This window comes from Homalodisca vitripennis, chromosome 2, assembly GCF_021130785.1.
Source record: "Homalodisca vitripennis isolate AUS2020 chromosome 2, UT_GWSS_2.1, whole genome shotgun sequence".
NCBI lineage: Eukaryota > Metazoa > Arthropoda > Insecta > Hemiptera > Cicadellidae > Homalodisca > Homalodisca vitripennis.
This window is the reverse complement of record NC_060208.1, coordinates 98,331,400-98,355,933: the sequence shown is the minus strand read 5'-3', so window position 1 is coordinate 98,355,933 and position 24,534 is coordinate 98,331,400. Positions and strand designations below refer to the sequence as shown.

General features: G+C 32.7%; 2 protein-coding genes across 2 annotated transcripts in view; both read left to right on the top strand.

Annotated features, from left to right (window-relative positions):
* Positions 1-24,534, top strand: part of LOC124354408 (thymidine kinase, cytosolic-like) — a 36,196-nt gene that overhangs the window by 357 nt on the left and 11,305 nt on the right. The window lies entirely within an intron of this gene.
* Positions 27-5,126, top strand: LOC124354405 (ankyrin repeat domain-containing protein 27-like). The gene has a single exon (XM_046804834.1). It carries the CDS (start codon positions 229-231, stop codon positions 3,016-3,018), a length of 2,790 nt encoding a protein of 929 aa, XP_046660790.1. The 5' UTR covers positions 27-228; the 3' UTR covers positions 3,019-5,126.

Sequence of the window (24,534 nt, the reverse complement as noted above, 5' to 3'; positions counted from 1 at the left end):
GGCGGTGAAATATTGTTAGCCACTTCACCAATATAGGTTATGTTGAAGACCTTATAATCAGCTGATAACATGTTTCCATCGGTCTGCCCATCTGCTCTCAAGCTTGGTTATGTAACTTCAAAAGTAGATCTTTAGGATTAGTTGCCTAGTTTGAAAGTGTTCTGTGTATTGATCATTAGTTGCAATTGAGTGAGTAAATAGTGTCATATAGTCATAATAAATTTAACTATGGAGTCAAACTATGATGAAGATCTGAATGACAATACATTTTTTCAGATTCTTCAACAAAATCATTTGGAATTGTTTGAGAAAGCTACTTTAGATGGTTGGGTTATTTGTGTGCCTAGATCAGGATCATTACCTAAGTATGTTTTGAGCCATGAAGATTTTTTCAATCATATTCTAATACCTAGTGATGAGTTACCAGAAACACATTTCCGTTCTTTGAATGACAAAGATGTTAGAATTTGTAATCGGGTGGTGACAGTTGAACCAGGTAACAACTCTAGTCCTTTCAGTACTCATGTTTTGTTTGAGGAAACATTTTACACTGAAGATATGTTAAAATATAAAATCCTCTGCATAGACAGTCCATTAGAACAGTTTCCAAATAAATTTAAGAGTCAGTCTGATATAGTGTCAATAGAAACATTGAGAGACTGCATTGATTTGATTTGGACCGAAAGTGGAAGTAAGGATGTATTGGAAAAAATGGACGAGGCTATAAAAGCCTTTCTTTTGAGAAACCAAAGGTTTGAGTTCAAACCGATTCAAATCCAAAAGGATCTTGTGAGTAATTTGTACATCCAATGTCTTCAAATAACAATGCATGATAGTCGAATAAGAGAAAAAGCTAGTATGAACCGCCATTTTTTGGATAATATTAAGTTGAGTGTAGAATCGTATGTACATCATGGCATCTATAAAAAATTAATTAAAGGTGTAACAGCATGCACTGCTTTTGAAGATAGCACCTTTAATAAAATTGTGCGTAATCTTTCAGATATTCAACTTCGAGATCTTGATATAAGGTCTGATCTGTCAGACACTGTGCCTAAAGCTAGAAGTGAGTTGGCAAGAGTAGATGGATATAGCACTGTCTTAGGTAAAGTTGGATGTTTGAAAAGAACTTTGGCAGCAATATCAAAACAAGACACTTCTAATTCTAAACAAGGAACTGTGGTGGCAGCTGATGATTTACTTCCAATGTTGGTGTTTTTGGTAATAAAGTCAGGGTTACCAAACTGGATCGCTCACCTTACCTATATGAGACAGTTTAATTTTTCAGCGTCCAATGATGTACATGTAGATCAAGACAGTTTTTTAGTGACATCCCTTGAAGCAGCAATTGAACATATAAGATCAGGAATTCTAACAGGACCTTCCTCCCCAGAATCACAGCAAGAGTACGAAGAAGAATTAGGTTTATTGGATTCACCACTTAGAAAAAATAGCTTTGAGTGTGGGGTCTCTAAAGATTTAAAAAATGAAGGAGGTGAATGTATAGAAACTTTAACATCTCTCTTTGATGCATCACGTCTGGGAAATGAGGAGGAGGTTGAACGCATTTTGAAAGAATTTAGGGATAACAATGTAGAAACAAACGATAATGACCTTTGCAACCCATTTTGCTCTTGTGATAAATGCAAGGATAAGGGTTTTAAGAACCGTGGCATTACTTTATGCCATCCTCTTTGTTCCTGTGACAAGTGTGAAAGTCAGGTGTCACAGAAACTTAAAAACACGACACCAACTGTGCATTCATGTGATGATCGTGGGTACACAGCCCTTCACATTGCATGCATGTACGGGAAACCCAAAATAGTCGATATTTTGCTTATTTACGGTGCAAACGTTCATGCCACTGACTATTCTGGTGCTACTGCATTACATTATGCATCATCACGAGGACATCAAAATGCTCTATTGCTCCTCATACACAATGGTGCCAACATAAATGTCAATGACAATGATGGTAACACTCCACTGCATTTTGCTGCTAGCAATGGCCACGAAGGATGCCTCAAAGCTGTACTGTATTTTTCTGAACACAATGGAATCAGTTTAAATATCAACAAGAAGAATAACCAAGGTGATACACCACTTCATAATGCATCACGTTGGGGCTATGAGATGATCGTGAAACTGTTACTCAATGCTGGTGCAGATCCTGGAATTGAAAACAAGAGAAAGTTAACACCAGTAGATTATGCTCACAACCTCCACATTGCACGTTTGCTACGCACAAAACCCACTCCATCTCACGTCAAGTTGATTGTGCCTCATTTCAAGATTGATATGAGACAAGACATGCCGGTGGCTGCAGCGTCAAAAGTCGGATTAGATTTTACTGATGAGCCCTTTCGAGTCAGAAGTCCAACGAGTGGTGAGTACCCTCGGACGACTGAGGAAATTAAGAAAGTTGAAAGAGTTCTTCGTTGTATCACTCATGGTGATATTCGTCTCGCTTGTTTCTATCTGGGCCTGGAAGACCATGCATCCTCTCCTAGAAAGAAATGTCACCCGCTCTGTGACTGTAAGCATACAGGAGGACCGGATGATTTGGGTTGTGTAACACCAAGTGATGCTCTCCACGTAAACATCTGCAATGTGGAAGGATTCACACCTCTACATTTTGCTGTGATGCACGGTCACTCAGATCTGGTTGAGATCCTCTTGGACGCAGGTGCGATACCCAATATACAGACGAGAAAGAACATCACTCCTCTCCACTTAGCTTGTCTTCATCAGAGGCCACAGATTGTAACCAAGCTTCTTGAAGCACACTGTGATCTCAATTGTCAGGACCTCAGTGGTAACACACCTCTTCACTACGCATGTCAAGTGAACAATGCGCGGCTGGTGAAACTACTCATGGAACACAGTCCAAACATGGCTCTGAGGAATAAGAAAGGTATGACAGCCCTGGAGGAAGCGGAGGACAAGATGAACATCACGGTTGCTCGTTTGCTCTCGCAGTGCAAGACTGACACAAATTGTGGTAATGGTAGTTTGTGATGGTGTAAATCAGTGGGACTGTGATCAGATTAGTGCATTGTCAGGTTAAAAACTTGGCTAGGTTATATTAGATAAGATTTAGGATATTTATAAAAAAAAGCTTATATAGACCTATCGAGGTAGTTATTTATCTTTTTAAACTGTCTTAGAGAAAATTTATTTGTTTGATCAGAACTTGGTTCAATTAGTTATTAACATGTTTCTTATGGCAAAAGCAACTTACCTTACGTGTGGCAGGATTCAATCTTGTAAATTGTATTCTATATGTGTTATATTTGATTATAATAATATGACTAAAAGCCACAATTTTAGATTAAACAAGGTACCTATGCATTTGAAATTGCTGTAATTGCCCAAGCAGTCAGTCGCTACACCCAGCTCAGGACAAAATTTAAAAGTCACAACATTATTTAAAAGTTGTGTCCTCTTTTACAGTGAGTGCCCTGGCAGTCAGCCGAAAATCACCAATTATGTACAATCTAGTCACCAATCTTTAAAACACTCTTTACAATAAATACAGCCCTTAATATTTATGCTACATACTGACATACCATGTAAACAGGTAGCAACATGAAAGAGTAGGAAAGTAATAAATTATGCTATGACTGCATGAGCAGTCACCAGAGCTGACAGTAATAGAAATGTAAGGTATTTCTTCTAGAACAATTTGGAAACATTTCAAACATCTGCTAATGCATTCTTGAGCATTCAGCCACAGCGTGTGTGTAAATTTATTTATCACTAATTATGTGTAGGCCTATACAGATAATAGAAATTACTAATCTAACACAAACAAATTACAGCCTGTTACCTTATAGGCCGTGGTGTTTTGTAACAATTACATAAAAAATACATAGGCTACTATCCCTGTGTTACAACATGTGTTAATACAAAGTTTAAGTTTAATATTATTGGAGAATGTTGTACTTTACTTTGGAATAAATAAATACTGTATATGATGAAAATAGTACAAATGAAACCGTCAGGCCTTCAAGTAGGCCTAGTTTATTTTCCTCTTTCGGAGCAGTAGTAAATGTAACTTCTGGATAAGTTGCCGTCTTTTTTCAGTTGTTGGTTGTATTACTTTTCTGCCACTTTATTATGCTACCTGTGTTCAATTCAACACCAAAACCACTAGTAATTATAGCCAGATGGACTGGAATCACTACCATTACAATAATGGGCTATCATTGTGATGATTCTTTGTACTGACTCTGTGGTGTTAAAGTGATGCTGGCAATTAAAATAACTAAATATATAGTTTTGTTTAAAGTATGATTGATTTTTAATGTTTAAATAATTTAATTACAAGACCCATTATACAGTTTTAATCATTTTACTTATAATTTTTGTACATTAAAATGAAAATTGGAGTGTTCTTTTGATTTTTGCAGCTAATAGTATAAGTGTATTGTGCTTTCTAGTCTATACAATAGATATGAAATGTATTTTATGTACATACCTAGTATTGTGCTTTTTTACATTGAATTTCTCACAATATTTCTATTTCAAAATTAATTTGTTTATTTATATGAGTTATATTAGGTACTCCTTAAATTATAGTACTGTATGTTTATTATATTGTAAGTCACAGGTTATATTATTATCTTAAGCAAGCTAATACAGGTAGGCAATATTGGTGCTTTTACAATTTGTTGTGTGGCTGCTACATACTAATTTATGCTGTTATTTCTTTTAAGTTTATATCCCAATTGAATAATTTTTTAATGTTCTTTACAATTTTTAATGCTAACAGAATACACGTTTGTATATTAGTAACTTAATCATATTTTGTCATACCTGGATGCAAGGTTATTTTTATCACGCTGTTTTACCAAAATGGATCATTAAAACTTATTATTTTTAGATCATTGGTAGCTTTATTAAATTCGTTTACTCAATGTTTGTAGTGGTAAAAGTGCCAAATAAAAAAAAAAATGGTGCCAAATAGTGAAAAATGCATAGCAATAAAATAAATATTGTACTTAGTGTTACAGTCTTGGCTGAAATAGTCAAGTGGACTGAACACATTTTGTGCAGTGGTGTGATCTTTATGTGGATTAGGTTGTTCCATTTGGAACTTCAAATAAAAAAAATCTCAACTTGTGGTCTGTGTTAAACGCTATTGCCATTACCTATTTATTAGACGTGTGGATCATACATTGAAAACATTACAAGTAGTCTAGGATCGAATAGCCAATTTACACAGTATGAGCACACAATCTGATTTTCTTGAAATTACTTAAGGATTTTTTCCTGAGAAGAAAAGTCAGCCGCACTAATTTTGGTAATATCAAAAGTATAAGAGAGGGTATCAAAAAGGGTTAAAAAATATAAACTTTTCCTAAACCTAGTGTCTTGAAATTTGTAAAACTGCTATAATATGCTATTTACAACTTTACATAAACTGTCGTAAATACTCATGTGTTTGCATAAAGCACGGGTCACACTAGGCTGATTGTAAGCCGCTGGCTATCAGCGGCTGGCAGTAGCGCCAGCAAGCAGCGGCTGGCAACCCGATCACATTTCGCTTTTAACTCGCCTGGTTCTAGTTCTAGTCAGCATGTCGTCTGTGGGTCCACACGAGTAATTAAGCGATTATTAAGGATGTGTGTGAAGGAGCTTTGTGAGAAAATGCTCAACCGCAAGAAGAGACGTTGGTTGAGTAGACCTTGGATTATGAGATGAGAAGAATTAGGAGCATCTGCAAGACTTCTCCAAAAGTTACAAGAAGAGGACCCAGAAACATACAGAAATATTTTACAAATGTCAGCTCCTAAATTCCAAGAATTTCTGGAATTAGTTGAACCGTTGATTAAAAAACAAAATACCAAGTTCAGACAGGCGCTTCCGTGTAAGATCAAGTTGGAAATTACCTTACAGTATCTCGCAACTGGAGATAGTTTTAGGTCTCTAGCGTTGTTGTTTAGAGTGCCGCACAATTCGATCTCTGCCACTGACAGCTCCATGCCAGAATACTTCCGCTGTTGGAAACCACACAAGCTTTGGCTTGTATACCTCGTTTGCACCAGCACCATTTTTTATAGATTTTTTAATCTTACTCAGTTCTTTTCTGTAGGTGTCGCGTAAACTCTTAATCTTCTTTTTCAAGAGTTCAACTGTCGCAGGCATCCCAGCATTCATTATGTTTTCCAACAGTTTATTGTAGGCTGTCTCTTTGACATTCCTATTAAGGTAATACTGTGATGAAACGTCCCATAAGCACGGATAATTTTGAAATAAATTCAAAAATTCAATGACCTGCTTCCCCGACCACTTCAACTCAGCCATTTTTACACTATAAATTAACAGTTACCTACGAAACAGCAGTAGCCAAACGAACCCAATGAACAAAACAAAGGATGGAAACACAAAACCACGTGTAGTTTACTCGCCGCTGACACGGTACTGGGGTGGTCAGATTGCGCTGCAAGCTGGTGCCAGCTTGTGCGAATGAATCACGTGACCTGCTAGTTGCCGCTACCTGCGACCAAAAGTTGAACATGTCCAACTTCGCCAGCCGCTGACAAATACTCGCCGGCTAGTAGCACCAGCTGCGGGTTCTGTGGTCACATCAAGCTGGTAGTAGCGGCTTCCTTTAATTCGCGGCTGCAATCAGCCTAGTGTGACCCATGCTTATGCAAAATTAGTGCAGCTGATAGTTAATTCTCAAACAATGTATCTAATGATTAAAAGAAAAACCAGGTTGTGTGCTTATACAATGTAAATTGGCTCTCGGATCATGGACTATAAAAGCAAAAAAATTACGCAGTTGTGGTAGGGGTTAAGTTGAAGGCAGATCAAGTATAGGTATCGTTAGGGTTTCTTTCCAGTTAATCTCACTTGTAAAGCCATCTTCTATTTAAAATAAAATGTTTGTTATTTATTGTAAAAAAAGTTTGCTTTCAAAGGAATATTTGAAGAAAATTATTTATTTAGGTTGCTATATATTAGACACATATTTAAATATTTTATACTTGCTCTAACAACTGTATAATTATATTTGAATGAGGATAACTTTATTTAATTAACTTAAATTTTAGTATGTCTTAGTCGTAAGTTAGTTTCAAAATAGTATTTGTAAAATCTAAAGAGACATACAGTTCTCTCCTTTTTTTCTGTGTCTTTGATTATCTGTTATGTTTGAATTGTCAACATCCAGGATACTGACCATTTCCTCATTAGGTGTGTTGTACCTCCACTAATGTAACAAACAAAAGACTACTGCATCACTTCAAAATGTTATGTTCAATTTGAAGTATACATTCTATGTTGTCCCAATACCAGAAGCCGTGTTTTCCTCCATAGTGGCATGGCAGTGTAGGATATACTGGGTAATAGTACAGCGTGTATCAAAATGAATGACCTGATTTTAAAACTCAATATCTATTGCTAAAAATGTACTACAAAAATAATATTTATTGCAAAATACTCACAAAGTCTTAAAGTTTTAGGTATGTTATTACAAATGTTCTATATGTCCACCAGCAGCAGCACGAAAAAAATCCAGACGATAGCTAAATTCCTAATAAACCTTACACAACGTATCTGCGTTCACAGACCTTATTGCGACAGTTATTCTGTTCTTTAGTTGTTCGATGTCATGAGTTAGAGGGGGTACAAACACTTTTTCCTTCACATATCCCCACAAGAAAAAGTCGCATGGGGTCAAGTCTGATGATCTTGGAGGCCAAGAATGAAGGGGCATTGTCTCGAGGTCCCGTGTGCCCTATCCAGCGGTGGGGCAGAGTGTTGTTGAGAAGCTGCCCGAACATTGTTGTGCCAGTGAGGCGGAGCTCCATCCTGTTGGAAAATGAACCTAAAACTTTAAGACTTTGTGAGTATTTTGCAATAAATATTATTTTTGTAGTACATTTTTAGCAATAGATATTGAGTTTTAAAATCAGGTCATTCATTTTGATACACGCTGTATATACTATACTGGGTAATTCATGTATGCAGTCTCAAATTGATTACAAGCAATATTTGACGATAAAGTTGAAATAAACTTGTAACTTCTCTTCCAAAATGACATACAATGTACTCGTATAGAATAAAAATATAAGTAATTGTTTTAGTAAAATACCACATTTACCACAGATAGGTTCAAATGTTGGTATAATTTATTTTGTAAATCTGTGTCCTGCCATTATTTTAAAACTTATCTAAAATCTACTTTATTATTTATAAAATAAATTAATTATAATAAATAAATTAATTATAATAAATAAATTATTTATTAATTATAATTATTAATTTTTAAATATCTACCATCATTGGAATTCATATTATGAAGGCATGTAAACACGTAGAAAGAATGGGTTAAACAAATATTAAAAAAGTATGTTCATGAAGTAAATATTTAAACTTTGTTTTTAGTTTGCTTTAAAATTATACAATGTATAATATTTTATTATTTAAAAATCTTGGTTACATAAATATTAATTTGTTTATATTAAAATAACCATTTTTTAAAAGTTGACATATTATACCAATTAAACACATGCTTGTTTAACATATGTTAGATATTGGGTCAGAGTGGGAGGTTTTGCATTTGACCCACACTGTATAAAGATCCTGTTCCAAAGAATGACAATGTTATTCTTTTTCTATTTTGATTTAGAAGTAATTGAGGTGAAGTTTGACACCAAATTACAATTCTCTAAGTTAATTCGTTAAAAATTTATCGTGCATAGAAGCTGTAACACATAAACAAAGAAATCTGATTTCAACTTCCACTGTTGAGAGTATCCGCTAAAAATTAATTTTAAGGGCACAACTCAAGATTTTACAATCAGTTAAGTTTACTGTAAAATTTCTTTGTGTATTATTTGTATACAAGTAGACAGAAACTGTGTTTACTTGTGTCTGTAAAATCATGCAAATACTTCATAGCTTCTCACCAATATAATATAATATTACACAATCTGTTCATGGAATAGGTGGTAGAAGGTAATTCATTCTTAAGACCACCATCCTAGGCATGAAAAACGTATGAGTATTTACAAGTGTATATATGTAAAGTTGTAAATAGCATATTATAGCACTGTTTTAGAAATTGCAAGACACTAGGTTTTGAAAAAGTTGTTTAAAATCAATAAAACTTAAAATCAATTTCTACTTAACAGAGTGGAGTTAACAGAAACTTTTTGATCCGTGCTCCATAACAATTTTCATTACTTAGTAATCCCAGTCAACATAACACAATATTTATGTTTAGATGACTTTTGTTGAATATGACATGCAGATTAAGCTGAAATGTTCAAGCTTTGTACGAAAGCAACCAATCTAATCTCTTCACCTGTGTTGATAAGTTATCGGAATATTTCATATGATTAACCTTCATTATATACTTTGTTTACTAATTTGTTTCATCTGTGTTTTCCTCTTTACCAACATAGTTACCCACATGACCAATGTAATAGATTCACTTTTTGACGGACAGAAATTAAGACCCAACAGACCGATACGTTTTCAAAATACAATTTCAATTTACTGTCATAAAACTTTGCAAAGCATTTAAAAAGTTGGATTAAATATTTGTTGACAAGTCATATTTAATCATGCTATCAATTTTCAATATTTCAATACAGATTTAGAAGTAGAGTTCTACGCTCCATATCAACCCTCTACGAGATCTTGTTTTATAGTTATTGTGCGTAGAAACAGACAGAAATTAGATTTCTTCTTCAGCAACTGGCAGAAGAGGATTTGCTAAACGTTTAGCCAATAAAGTTATCTGATAAAATCAATTATTTTAAATTTTTTATACTATTAACACTTTTACCACAACATCTCTATATCGAGTGACCTTGAATATTATATAGATAGCCAGGATGCCCCAAGGCTTCTCTCCCACAATTAACATGTTAGACTACTGTACAATAACTGCCTAGCTGTTATACTTGTAGTTCACTCATTCACTGCAACTCTACTGAGTGATCTATAGTAACATTTATTATGCTCTTAGGGATATGCCACAGTCATGTTAAAGAAAATACACTTTGCTTTATGCGTTTACACTGTCTTTTATTGTTTATGGCTATTTTTAAATGGGTTATTACCAATATTTCAAAATGTGTGGTTTATATTTATATATATATATTTCTCCTGTTTGTGTGTACGTGACTGAACTCCTCCTAAACAACTGGACTGATTTTTATGACATTTTTTGTGTGTTTTCCTGAAAAGAGCCGAAAGAAGACGCTTTATGATCGAAATTGGTTTTTTTAGATACATTTTCTTGATCAGAGCACACAAGGCAAACACCACAATAATACTGGAAATATCTTAGACAGAAAATTAATTTTAACAGACCGAACTTGATTCTTTATAACCTATTTAGTTTATATAGATTCATCCATATAAATTAATTGTACTGAATAACTTATCAACACCTAGCAAAAACCATGAAAGATAGAGGTAGGAAATATGGCACACACCTTTATATGCGCCCGAGAGGGTCACGAAGGAATGACTATCAATTATATCAGGAGTGTTTAGAATATTTTAGAAAAAGAATACGTGATTATAGTGTACTGTTTTTCAGCAGGAAATTGCGTGTGAAGCCGCAGGCAACTGCTAGTTAAACTATATATTTTTAATGAGTTAAAAGAATATATACAACACAACTCGGCTTCACATATTAAATAAAATATTGAGATTAGAACAGATTGTTCTTATTTATATATAATTAATTATTTTATAGTACACTCTGTTTGTAAGGTAGTTGACATTTTTTCTGCAGTTTGTGAATCTTTAAGATTGTAAATAAATTTGACCTTTTTCCTTCAACTAAATTGTCCACATCAATTTGTGATACAGTTTCGTGAATCATTCCATCTATGAAGTAATATTTCTATTATAGCATATACAGGGTGTTCTGAAAAAAAGGTGCCCATAAGTCAGGGCGTGATTCCTCACATCAAAATAAGAAAAAAAGGTCTAATTAACATAGGTCCGAAAATGCTTAGTTACCAAGTTATACAGGGTGAAAGATTTCGTCTGAATTTCAGTTCCCCTGCTGCAACGAAAGCCCTACGGGTATTTTGTTGGCTGTTAATTAAGATGTACAATTTAGCGTACTTTATGTAAAATGAACTGAAAAATTGAATAAAACCGTTTCCTTTCCAGACCTGTAGCTACAGTAATTTTTAAGATATGTGACGAAATACGCGAAACTTGGTCCCGAAAAACAAGTTACATTTAGGTTTGAAGCAGATTTACTATGTTAAATGTACAATAAACACAAAATATTTTTTCACGGTACTTGTAGAAAATTTAATTTCGAAGAGAAAGATGTAAAATAAGTCTATAATAGACAAACGCAAACTTTAAAAAATAATCCTTAATTACATACAAAACACATGAAAAATAGACCAAAATCTGTTAAGCTCTCTACAAATGTAATATTTAAATTAAAACAGCTGTTTTATTAAAACAAATTAATGAGTTTACTATTATTTTTTATCAAGTAAATATTTTTAACAATCATACATTATCATACATAAAAAAGTTATCTGAATTATCATTTAACAAAAAAGTTACACTTGTCCTAAAAAACTAACCACGTTACAGTAGATGTTCAAATTGTTTCCCCTCATTCAAAATACAAGTCATCCAGCCGTCTTTCTCATAGACTGCCGAACTCTTTCGAAGATCCCCAGGTGTCTCACGTATCCTTTGAATCCCCGTTAACAATCCTTATTCGCAACTCTTCTATGGTATCCACAGGCGAGTCGTAGACAAGCGTCTTTAAATGTCCCCATAAGAAAAAAGTCTAGAGGATTGAGGTCAGGTGACCTTGCAGGCCATGCTACTGGGGCTCCTCGACCCAATCCATCTGTTTGAATATGCTTCATTTAAAAAATCTCTTACTTGTAATGTGTAATGAGCTGGAGCTCCATCCTGCATGAACCACATGTTTGTTGCGTGTGTATAGTGGCACATCTTCGAGTAAACTCATTCAGATTAGTCGTCAAGAAATGTAAATAATTTTCACCATTGAGCGTATCAGGTAAAAAACTAATAAAAATTTTTTATCACCCAAAATAGCAGCCCCATACGTTTATAGAAACCTGATATTGGTGACGGTTCTCTGAAATAGCACGTGGATTTTCAATTGCCCACATGTGAGTATTGTGGGTGTTAAGAATAGCCATTCTTGAAAATTTTGCTTCATCAGTAAAGATTAATGTAATTTAAAAAATGTGGATTTCTGCACCTTTGGATAAGACATTGGCATAGCTGAACACGAGGAAAGTAATCTCGAGGCAAAAGAGCCTGGACCCTTTGATAGTGATAAGAATGCAAACTGCTGCTCGTGTAAAAATCTTCCAGACAATTGAATTACTAACACTGAAATCCAAGGCTAGTTCTCTAGTACTTCTTCCAGGATGATTCTCTATTTCGTCCAACACGCCCTCCTCCAATTCAGCTGTACACGTTGTACGTGGCCGTCCTGATTCTACCAACTTTTTCCAGATTTAAAGGTTCCCGTCTCGCTTAGCCTTCTATGAATGGAAGAAAACATTTTATGAGTCGGTAACTGTCTATGAGGAAAATGTTCCTGATAGAGTCGTCTAGCCTGACGACTGTTGCAATGTGCAAGACCGTACATTAAATGCATGTCTGCCATTTCACCATTAGTGTACATAATATTCATATTACCTGCCATGATGAATAAGATATTATTAGCTATCAAAAATTAACTTCAACGGCACTCGCACTAACTTGTATTAAAGTACAGATCAACACACGCACTTAATGAGCAATGGAAAAGTAGCTGCTTGTAATGTGTATTTAAATTATTATAAGCAATGTTACATTGTTTAAAACATATGTTTTAAATAGAAATTATTTTGTTTCTCAAATGAAATATTTTAATAAAACAGCTGTTTTAATTTCAATATTACATTTGTAGAGAGCTTAAACAGATTTTGTCTATTTTTCATGCGTTTTGTATGTAATTAAGAATTATTTTTTAAAGTTTGCGTTTGCTTATTATAGACTTATTTTACATCTTTCTCTTCGAAATTAAATTTTCTACAAGTACCGTGAAAAAATATTTTGTGTTTATTGTACATTTAACATAGTTAAATCTGCTTCAAACCTAAATGTAACTTGTTTTTCGGGACCAAGTTTCGCGTTATTTCGTCACATATCTTAAAAATTACTGTAGCTACAGGTCTGGAAACGGTTTTATTCAATTTTTCAGTTCATTTTTACATAAAGTACGCTAAATTGTACATCTTAATTAACAGCCAACAAATACCCGTAGGGCTTCGTTGCAGCAGGGGAACTGAAATTCAGAACGAAATCTTTCACCCTGTATAACTTGGTAACTAAGCATTTTCGGACCTATGTTAATTAGACCTTTTTTTTCTTATTTTGATGTGAGGAATCACGCCCTGACTTATGGGCACCTTTTTTCAGAACACCCTGTATATCATTATAAGTATATTTCTGTATCAGCTGGTTTGTAAAAGGTGAATTAGAGGGAGTGCTCAGACAATTATATTGAGTGTAAAGTTTTCTTAGTGGACTTATAGAAGTTAGTAGTTTCTTACACCACTATTGTAGTTTTTTTAAGGCTGTTTCTCAGTTGTAGGTCAATAAGATACCTTATTGCTTGTAATGTTTAGCATTATCTAGGACATGTGTAAATGTAGATATACATTGAAGATTTATACTGTGATGCCACTAATAAATATATTGTTAATAAATATATTTTTGCACGATAAACAATTGAAGAATTCTTTACCTTCTTTTTATTTGTAATGAGAATAATTTACATGATAAGTACTTAAAATTTTAAATTTTAATGTTCTTTCAGCTGGTTTGTAAATTGAATAATTGTTCTAATCTTAATATTTGTCATGTTTATCTCTATCAAATTATAATACATTCACAGTCTCAGGGACTCTGGGCTGAGTCCGATGGTCACAGTTATATTCCTTGACTTCATTTTATACTCTTTAATTTCTGAAACCTTATTTGATCTTACCCCCATCAGTGGTAGACATACCAAACATTGATGTCTAGAGGGGATGTTGATACCATCATGGCACTACCTTCAGTATATGTGGATGGCTTGGGCAGCAAGATATGTATCTGTTTGTTTCTCTTGGATGCCGATTCTGTGCAGTTGAGCAGGTGGTGATTAAGCGTTTATGTTTTCTTTAAATCCTCTAGCACTGTGGAGGCTTGTAGGCCTATATTCACCATAGTTGTTGTGAATCATGCATAGCCATGTCCATAACTATGGCTTCATGGGCTCAACGAGACAACAGTGAGTTCAACTTACAATGTGTAGATAAATATATCTCATTTCTATTGTTTGGAAGTAAATGTGAGATTTTAAAATTTAAGCAACTATTTTGTTTGCCTTTTACAAATAATTTATATTTTCAAGCTCTTCTAATACTTTTATAATATATACTCATGTAAAAATTAAATTATATAAGTCCAATTACATATACAGATTGGGCCAACAGTCAGTTGTGCTACACTGGAATATTTCCTCTGGTATGAACAAAAAAAAGGTATAGGTATAGGTATCCTTAGGTATAGACAAAAAAGTTTCAACTAAAAAGTTATGTAGTTTAACCCTCCTTCTGGCTATTATTGAATCTAGTTGAAGTGTCATGTTTGTTTTTTTTTCTAAATATTAAACCATCAATTGAAATATTAACCACAATCAATTTGTTATATGTGTATTCCTCCTAATGAATTAAATTATCTAATGAGGTACTTAATTGGAAAAAGTAGTGGCAGTAAATTTCAATAAAGCATAAAAGTTAATGTTTAGTTGGTGCCTAACTTCATGTTTATACGTTATTAAATCATTGGTACAATTAAATGTGAAAATATTCAACAAGTGCTGTATTGCAATCACAAGCTTAGATTTTCAGTAATAAGTTACTAATGTACTATGTATAATCATTGTATTTTTTTTTTTTTTTTTTTTTCAAAAGAATAATTATATGTTTTATTATTTATTAATAAGTAAATTTTTTATTTTCTCATTTAAAACTTTTAATAAAAAAAAGGACAATCAAAAATGTTACTCATCTAGTGAAACATATAAATGTATCTTTATTATAAAAATTTTTGGGGGATATCAAACTCTTTTTTTGTTGGCTAACAGTCTTGTGTTTGTGGTCAACTTTGAATTTTTATGTTTCAGTAGGCCTATAGTGTTTTTATTTTATATTTTACAGACATTTGTTGTTATTTGGGCTATCTCGATTTATGTTAAAAACCTTATACTGATAGAACCTAAGGAACCCAAAAGTTGCAATTCTAAAGCAAAATTTTAACTACATATCATTTGTACTTTTGAATAAATACAATATATTTCAAATAGTTTAAATAAGCTGATACAAAATTGACCTGTCAGCACAGAAAATAGTAAATAACCAGGTATTGCATAAAAACTTTGATCTACTTGTTTTTTGGAGTCACTTTGGTTTTTATCAACGGGAATCCATATTTTTCACAGAGGATTCATATTTCACAAAACTTTAGTCTGAAAAGTTATTTTATAATCCTGACTGCTTATAAAAAAACAAATTAAAATGTAGAACACGATAATTTCTTTGACAACAATCTAAGTTTCAGAATATGAATAATAAAATAAAAAAAGACTTCTAATATGAAAGTGTCATTTTATTTTCTGTTGAGATGAATTCATTAGAAAAAGTTGGCCTACCTTTTAAGTTAATTAATATTTTAGTATGATGACAAATATGAGTAAAATATTGATATGTAAGATTTTTCATTAATCTACAAATAACTTAGAAGGGTACTTTTTCACATTGCAGGAAATTTATCATAAAATGCATAAGTGGAAGAAGATTCACCAAGAGTTGTTCTCATCCCAAGGTCATTTATGAATCAATCAGCAGTTATGTAATAGGTAATGGTAATCCAAAGATTGATTTTAATTAATGTTGATAAAGGAGACACAAATGATGCTCTTAATTGGAAACAAGATTAAATGAAACTGTTTTTATTAGTAGGGGATATTTGATTAGTTTTTATTCATGCACATTACACAAGTATATTTGATCAAGGATTTAGTATTTTTAAGTTCATATTTTTTGTTGGATTATAGTTTGAAAGAAGTTACAGCTTTTACTTATTTCTAGTTTATGTTTATAGAAAACACATCCATTTGTATTGTATGACAGCCTCACCAAAAAAAGGAAAAAAACAGGACTCTCTTTCACAAAATATATCCTTGAACTCCTCGATTTATACTTTATACTAATACACAGTATGTCATAGTAGAAAAGCAAGACATTTATCATAGTAGCTCGTTTTGCATATGTACATCAGCCAACTTGGGGCATTTCCAGACCATCTTTGAAAGGACAGCCTACATTCCTACTAGGACCTTCATTACTACATTTGTGTAACCAGTCCTTATTCCAAAAATGGTAACTTGTGGAAGATGGCTTTGGATTAAGGATCTTTAAAATATCAGACATGAATGTTGGTTGTTGTAAAATTGTGCAAGCTATATAACAAGATCCAAGTTACTCCTAGTTTTCAAATCTGCACTATTTACTGGTTCAGAGGAGATTAGTTTGGAATATTTGAAAATGCCAAGATTCTGCTTAATGAACTTTCTTTGCCACGTTCTTTGGGAATGTTACATGGTTGATTTCAGGTTATCTTACAGCAGTGTCAATGGCTGATTTAAAAGTTTAAGCATGCAGTTCCAGTTATCGGTTGAGATATGATGACATCACTGGCATAACCACATAACATTACTATGATGGGAAGTCTTGATTCATATTCTTCTTAGTGCAGCCTCTGAAATCTGATGCTGTCACTGACTTGGTTCCTGGAATCTAGAGTCGTGTTCATATGAAGAGATAAAAAAAGAATCGTTGACAAAGAAGCTTAAAAGAAACTCTGCACCGTTTCAACATCATAGACATCGTTTTGAGCTTCTTCCATCACCAACTTTTATTATCTCTTCAGACGAACATGATTCCAGGTGTCAAGTCTGTGACAGCATCACATTTAGATGTTGCACAGGAGCAAACTCAACATTTACACTGACATAAGACTGGACATTGTTGATGATAGTCCTGGTTTTAACAAAGCAATAGATTTTGAGTTGGTACTGGGTGGAAAGATGTTGTATAATTTTATCAGGATATATGATACCTGAGTAATAGACTGTTCATACTCTGTTGTGGCAAAACATACTAGAGCTTTTTGTTAAAATGTAGATATAAAGACTATACATTTACATATAGATATGTGTATATACATTTACAGGGAGTTTAATGACAACTTGAAGAAATGATCATTGACATAAAAACAAGCAACAAAGTTCAAGGTAACTGCTGTGACTGGAAATAAACATGCCCAAATTAACTAATAAAATTATATTTAAAGTTACAGAACTTTTTTCACTAATAAAATAACTGACCGTGTTAACAAAATGTAATATAGCTGATATTAAATATATATATATATATATATATATATATATACAGGGTGTATATTATGTCTGGGAAACACCCAAATATATCCTTTAATAATTTAAATATAAATTTGAAACCTCTTACAATCGTGATAGAGATTGGGGCATCTACTTTTTGGAACAATGTTTTGTTATGTCATCACCAACGGGGGAAAGTCCTGCCCGAGGGGTATCGTGAATATTCTTAATGTAAGCCTATAACCTTGTGATACATAATTTTAAAGGTAATAGCTTACTGAATTGAATGCCACAAACCGCATCTCAAAGGAATTATTCTATCAGAAAATAGAGCATTTTTAGTATTGAAAATTTACTGATGTTCAACAATGTAATTTTAACATGGTTCTTGCCACAAAATGTGTTACACTAATTTTTTAGCATTTTTTAAAATGTTCAATTAAATAAAACAAAAATTTCATTTTAAGCTGGTTCTATTAGCACAAATTTGCCAGTTTTTATTACAGTACAATTATGGAAATAATTATGTTAATGATTTCTTATTACAAATAAAAAATAATGTATGCTGTTAGAAAAGTCTTACAACAAACGTTTTTACCTGCATTTTGGTGTCAAAGCAATTGTTCGAACTGTGTTTTCCTCTCTACGGTTTGACAATGAGCCAATCTTGTGTGTAAAATGATTCGACAGAGTTGCCTAACATTTCTTCAGTTATCAAAGCAATCTCCTCTATAATCCTGTTTCTTAGGTCTTCCAAATTATGAGGCTTTCCTTCTATAAAGAAAAAACATTGGATTTTAAATGACCCCCATAGGAAATAATCGATTGGTGACAAATCCGGAGATCTTGGAGGCCATTCGATTTCTCCTCTTCGGCCAATCCATTTATGAGGAAACCTTAAATCCAAATACTCTCTTACCTGTCTCCCATAATGGGCGTGGAGCACCATCCTGCTGAAACCATACATTATCAAAGTATTCTCCTGATGCAATTTGAATAGCTGGGGTTATTTCATTTTGGAGCATATTGTAGTAAAGTTCGGCATTTAAATTTCCATTGATGAAAAAAGGGTCCAACAATTTGTGTTACCTAAAATTCCACACCATAACGTTCAGTTTTTGTGGTTGCTGTGAATGGGACGTCAGTAATCCAATGTGGGTTTTCACTAGCCCAGTAACGGCAATTGTGCCTGTTAAACATTGCCATTTAGGAAAAAAGTTGCCTCATCAGAAAATAGTATGTTGGTCAGAAAATCTCTATTGTCATCACATTTGCGCATCACAAGTTTCACAAAACTCAACTCTTCTGTCGTAATCATCCTCACTTAACTGTTGGACTAAATGAACTTTAAATGGTTTTGTATTTATTAATTTTCAAAAATCTTACTCACAGACATAGGGTGCATATCATGTTGCTGTGCAGCCTTTTCTGAGCGATGTATGTGGGTCTTCAATAAATGTTTGCAAAACATCTAGTGCATGTTCTTCATCTGTTGCAGATTGTATCCTACCCGACTTTGGCCGATTACGTTACACTCCCTGTCATTTCAAAACGCTCAATAGTTTTATTGATATTGTTGAAAACAGTTATGGGATTCCTTTCTGGGAAAGTGTCATTAAACAAATTACAAACTTCCCGATAAGATCTTTGACGATCGCCATATCCTCGCATCATCAACAGAGTAATTCCCGTTCTCTTTCAGACAATTCCATTAAAATGCCAAATAAAAACTGAACTACTGTAAATTAGATAACTTGTTGACAGCAATGCTTCAGAGACACTGATTAACTCGACAGGAATGATATGACCTTCTTGTCCATTTGTAATTCCCATGCTTAGACCTGTCTAGTGAAAGCTCCATGCTCAACAAACTGAAACCTGTAGACCAATGATTAATAACACAATAATGTTTCTCATAGGCTAGTGACCTTTGTCTCTTTAAACCTTCCTGCTGACTGGAAAACACCAAGTACAGATTCATAAGTAATTCAGAGAAAGTGACTCATAAGTTTTATTCATTGTAATAAAAACTGGTAAATTTGTACTAATGAAACCAGCTTAAAAATAAATTGTTTATTTTATTTTAATTGAACATTTTAAAAATGCTAAAAAATTAAGTGTAACACATTTTGTGGCAAGAACCATGTTAAAATTACATTGTTGAACATCAGTAAATTTTCAATACTAAAAATGCTCTATTTATTTTTTGTGTTAGAATAATTCCTTTGAGATGCGGTTTTGTGGCATTCAATTCAGTAAGCTATTACCTTTTTAAAATTATGTATCACAAGGTTATAGGCTTCCATTAAGAATATTCACGATACCTCGGCAGGACGTCCCCCGTTGGTGTGACATAACAAAACATTGTTCCCAAAAAGTAGATGCCCAATCTCTATCACGATTGTAAGAGGTTTCAAATTTATATTTAAATTTATTAAAGGATATTTTTGGGTGTTTCCAGACATAATATACACCCTGTACATATATTATATATAATGTAAATATATACAGAGTGTCCAAAAAGTCCCGGGTCGGTTAAAATATTTTTTCAAAATATTTAAAATTAGATCTACAAAACCTTACACAAAGTTACTCAACATAAAATCTATTCTATTTTATCACATATTCAGTGATCTGCTACTTCCTCAGGGGGGCGGCCCGCTAGGAGTCAGAAGAAAATCTTAAAATGTAGGCATAGGTTGATATGCATATCTATCCTTTATGCAGATGACACAAACATAATTGTAACTGCGGAAAGTGAAGAGAGCAAATAGAAATTTCCTCTCACATTGGCTTGTCGTTGGTGAAAGACTTTTTGGACAGTAAAAATCTCCTTTTGAATTCTAGTAAATCTAATTTTATTTCCTTCTCAACAAAGCAAGCTAAGAATAAATTACGGCCCACAATATTTGTCGAAAATAAGATACTGGACCAAGTACAAGAAACTAAATTCTAGGATTAGTTATAGATGAAAACTTAACGTGGGATGAGCATGTAAATCTTGTTATGCGCAAACATCAAGTGGCCTTTATGCTCTAAGAAGAATGGCACTATCATGTAACATAGAAACATTAAAATCTATTTACTACGCCTTAATCCACTCCCACATTTCTTATGGTATTGGTATATTATGGCACAACAACAAAACGAAATATGGACAGAATCTTAATCCAACAAAAACGGGCCTTAAAGATTATGCTCCATTTGAAACAATCCGACTCTGTTAAACATATATTTTCAGAATTGAAGATTTTTACAGTGTACAGCTTATATATTTTTGAGACAATAAAATTCATACTTTTAAATAATAAAACTACAATAGGGAAAAAAATGTACATACATAAAATACTAGATCACATCGACAAGTTGAACAACATAGATTGTGTTTTTTTCGAAAAGAAAACTTCTTTTAAAGGAAACAAATTTTTTGACATGTTTACCGCAAAATATTAAAACAAGAGAAAAATCCGAAACGAAATTTCTTAAATCATTAAAAAATTTTTTTATAAAATCTGCATTTTACTCAACTGAAGAGCTACTTACTCTAAGAAACCATTGAAATACATTGTGCTTTTTTCCCCTTTTCGTTTTATTCAAAAGAAAATTGTTAATGACTACTCTAATAGAACAGGTATGAAAGTTGAAAGAAGGTGAAAACACTTAATTTTAATATTTTTATTTGTAGGCTCAATGTTTGTATGATTGTTTGTAAAACCTGTATTTAGAACTAATGTTGTTCTGGCCCCGAAGAAGGGGAAAACCCCTAAACTAATCTGCACGAACCTAGTTAAGAATGTGTAATTTTGTGTATAAAGAGGTTCTTGTTTTCTGTTTTATCTCATTTGTTTTTTATTGTTCACAGACATTGTAAATGTTTAAATTAAAAACCAATTACTTTGTTGACACTATTTCTTGTACGATATGTACATTTTTATGAAATAAAGATGTTTGATTGATTGATTGATTGATATCAAAGGAAAGGTCTTTATTAGTAGAGTACAGAGCCGCAAACCCGACCTCAAACGGATAACCGAGTCAAAAATGACAGCCGTTCAAAGATGGCTTGAGTTTGCAACTTAGGTTAATGTAAAAAATAAACTGATGAGCTTTTTGATTTTAACTTTTACTAACCCAAAAATCCAATCCCTCTCAGAAATAACGAAACTTATTATTCTACAACAACAATTAATTGTAAACAGTTTTATATATATATATATATATATATATATAATATATATATATATATATATATATATATATATATAATATAGAGATATAACATTATTCCCCAATATGCCTTTTTTATTCGTTTAAACAAACAAATACACCACATTAAGTCTTTAATAGATTTGTAAAACTCGACACTGCAACAAATTGCTGCATTTATCAATTGAATAATTGTGTTGGGTGTGTTATCAGTTTTTTCTTATCAGCTTTTATACAAGATATCTGAAACTGAATATCACATGAGGAAAATACATATAACATAGTTCAAATTTAATACATTGTTCATATAGATAGACTTGCATTAACAGTTTAGTATAGTATTAATATTACAATATTTATGATCCTAATTGTATTGGTCTAATCAAATAAATGAGTAAGTGCTGTGTCAAAATGGTACATATTCTTTTGTAAAACTCCTTCCTCCCTAATTTATTATATTTCCTGCATGTAACTGTTATGTAGAACTGGTGTGTGTGTGTGTATTAGTACATTGAAACATGTATTGTAAAACCACAAAAGTTAAAATATAAGCTTTTTTGTTTTGACCTTATTGCTATTTACACATTGTAGTAAACTCTTTTAACACTATTCACTTTTAAACTCTTAAAATTTATATTTTACATTAAAAAAGAAAAAAGAATGTTTTAAATAAGTTCCATAATATGTTATCAACAATGATACAGCTATCTGTGGTGATTATTACTGGAGATAATAACATATTTACCAAAGATTTATTTTATTTAAATTTCTCAATTTCTAATGGTTTTGTTTCATCATTAAGCCTTGATGATCTGATTACATGCACCACTGTGATAAATTTAATGTGTGGAGAGATTTAAGGGTTTGGTCTCTCTCTGTGTTGCCACGGTTCAGTGTCTCAAGCTAAATGAATACAAGTTTCATAACATCATTTGGAGATATAACGTTTTTTTTTTACCTTAGAACGTTTCGTCTATATTAGTGACTGTAACTGATTCCTGATTCTCTGGACTGGTTGTAATGATGAAACGCTTAAGAAACTATTGATGATATATGCTTTCTTGAATTAATTTCTTCTGTTAGGAATATGAGAACTTATGCACCTATCTCATCAGATCTGCAGGTCCAGGCAAGGTGTATTTCCTGCTAGATTTATTTGATAAAATTGAGAGAGAGAAGTATGTACAAAATTGGGAAGTACAGGTTTTATCCAAAGAGATGTATACATAGTTACTTTTGAGAAAATTCTTAACTAGTGTGTCTTTGCACCACCTATTAATCCATCCTGATCGCTTTGACACAGCTAAATGAATTGTAGGCTATCAAAATGTAAACATCGACATGTGAAAAAGTAGTATTCAACAGGTTTAAAGAATTTAAAAGATGTCACCAAGACTTGGATATCAATAAACCTTTCTCTCCACAAGAGGTCTGGTGACTGATTTTACAAATCAAATTTTCAATTACCTTTTATTAACAGGATCAATCAAAAGATGATACACAGTCCTAAAGGGTGTGGTACATTTAACAGGATTAACATTTTTCTGGGATAGTAATATATAAATTGAGATCTCTATTAGCCATTAAATAATTTGTGCAAATTACAATAAGCTTTGTGAGAATAAATCTAGATTTCAGAAATGTATATTATTTACTAAAACAATGTTAATAATTTAAAATTTACAAAGGTTACCTCAAATCTTAAATTTTCATAAGACATATTCTCTTCAGTTATACAAAATACATTACACTAAGCCACTTAGATACAAATTTGTAAAACTCATTATTTGTTAACAATCTAATTGAAACTGGTAACCTATTAAATAATTTCAATTGTTGGTATTGGTAACTTTTCATTGTTTTACTTAATCTAATACTTTGTGCAACTAGGTCTGTTTGTTTCTTGTTTGATAATTATGTACTAAACTGTGAGTATTAAAATTATTTATATTCCATTTATTAAATTACTATGAATTTACTCATGGGTAAGTGTCATGATTTTAAATTTGCGAAAACTGGCTGTGCAGGATTCTTGATTATGTAATCCAGCCTATACCCTTACTGCTTCTTCTGCTAAGTTAAAGACTTTTTATGGCAATACAATTACCCCAGAGGAGTACAACGTAACTTAAATGACTGTGAAAGAGTCAAAAATAAACCATCAATAAAACATCAGGGCTCACACAAAACTTCAGTTTCCTTAGTAAGAATAACACTCTTGACAATTTCCTACAAAGGCCATAGACACGTTCACCCCATCAGAGTGTACTATCTATGGAAATGCCAAGTAGTTTAACTGATTTTAAAAGTTGTCATTAATTGTATCTAAATTATTTTTCAATGAAATAATTATTCTTTCAGTCTTACTATAGTTTATAATCAGATTATTGGCAGAACCCCACATTTTAGCTAGTTTAAAAGATGTGGTGAGTTGAGAATTAACTCGAGAAAAATAAATATCAGAGCAAATCAATTTTGTGTGATCAGAGTATAGCACTGATGTTGAAGGTATATTATAACTGAAATAATTTGTGAACACTAAGAATAAAAAAGGCCCAAGGACAGCCTTGGAGGGATACCTGTAACCAGGCCCATACTCAGATCGGGTTTTCAGACAGTTTTACCAGGGCCTGGGCCAGATACCAAGCCGGATGGGGGGACATGACGGGGCCCGACCGATTATCTCTTCTGGGTCCCACCAAAGCTGAGTACGGTCTTGCCTGTATCTATATTCAACATAGAAGAATAGTTATTTACACAAACAAATTATTTTCTATGATTAAGGTAAATTTCAAGTAATTGCAATTCCTTACTTCTAATACTATAAAATTCTGGTTATTACACAACAC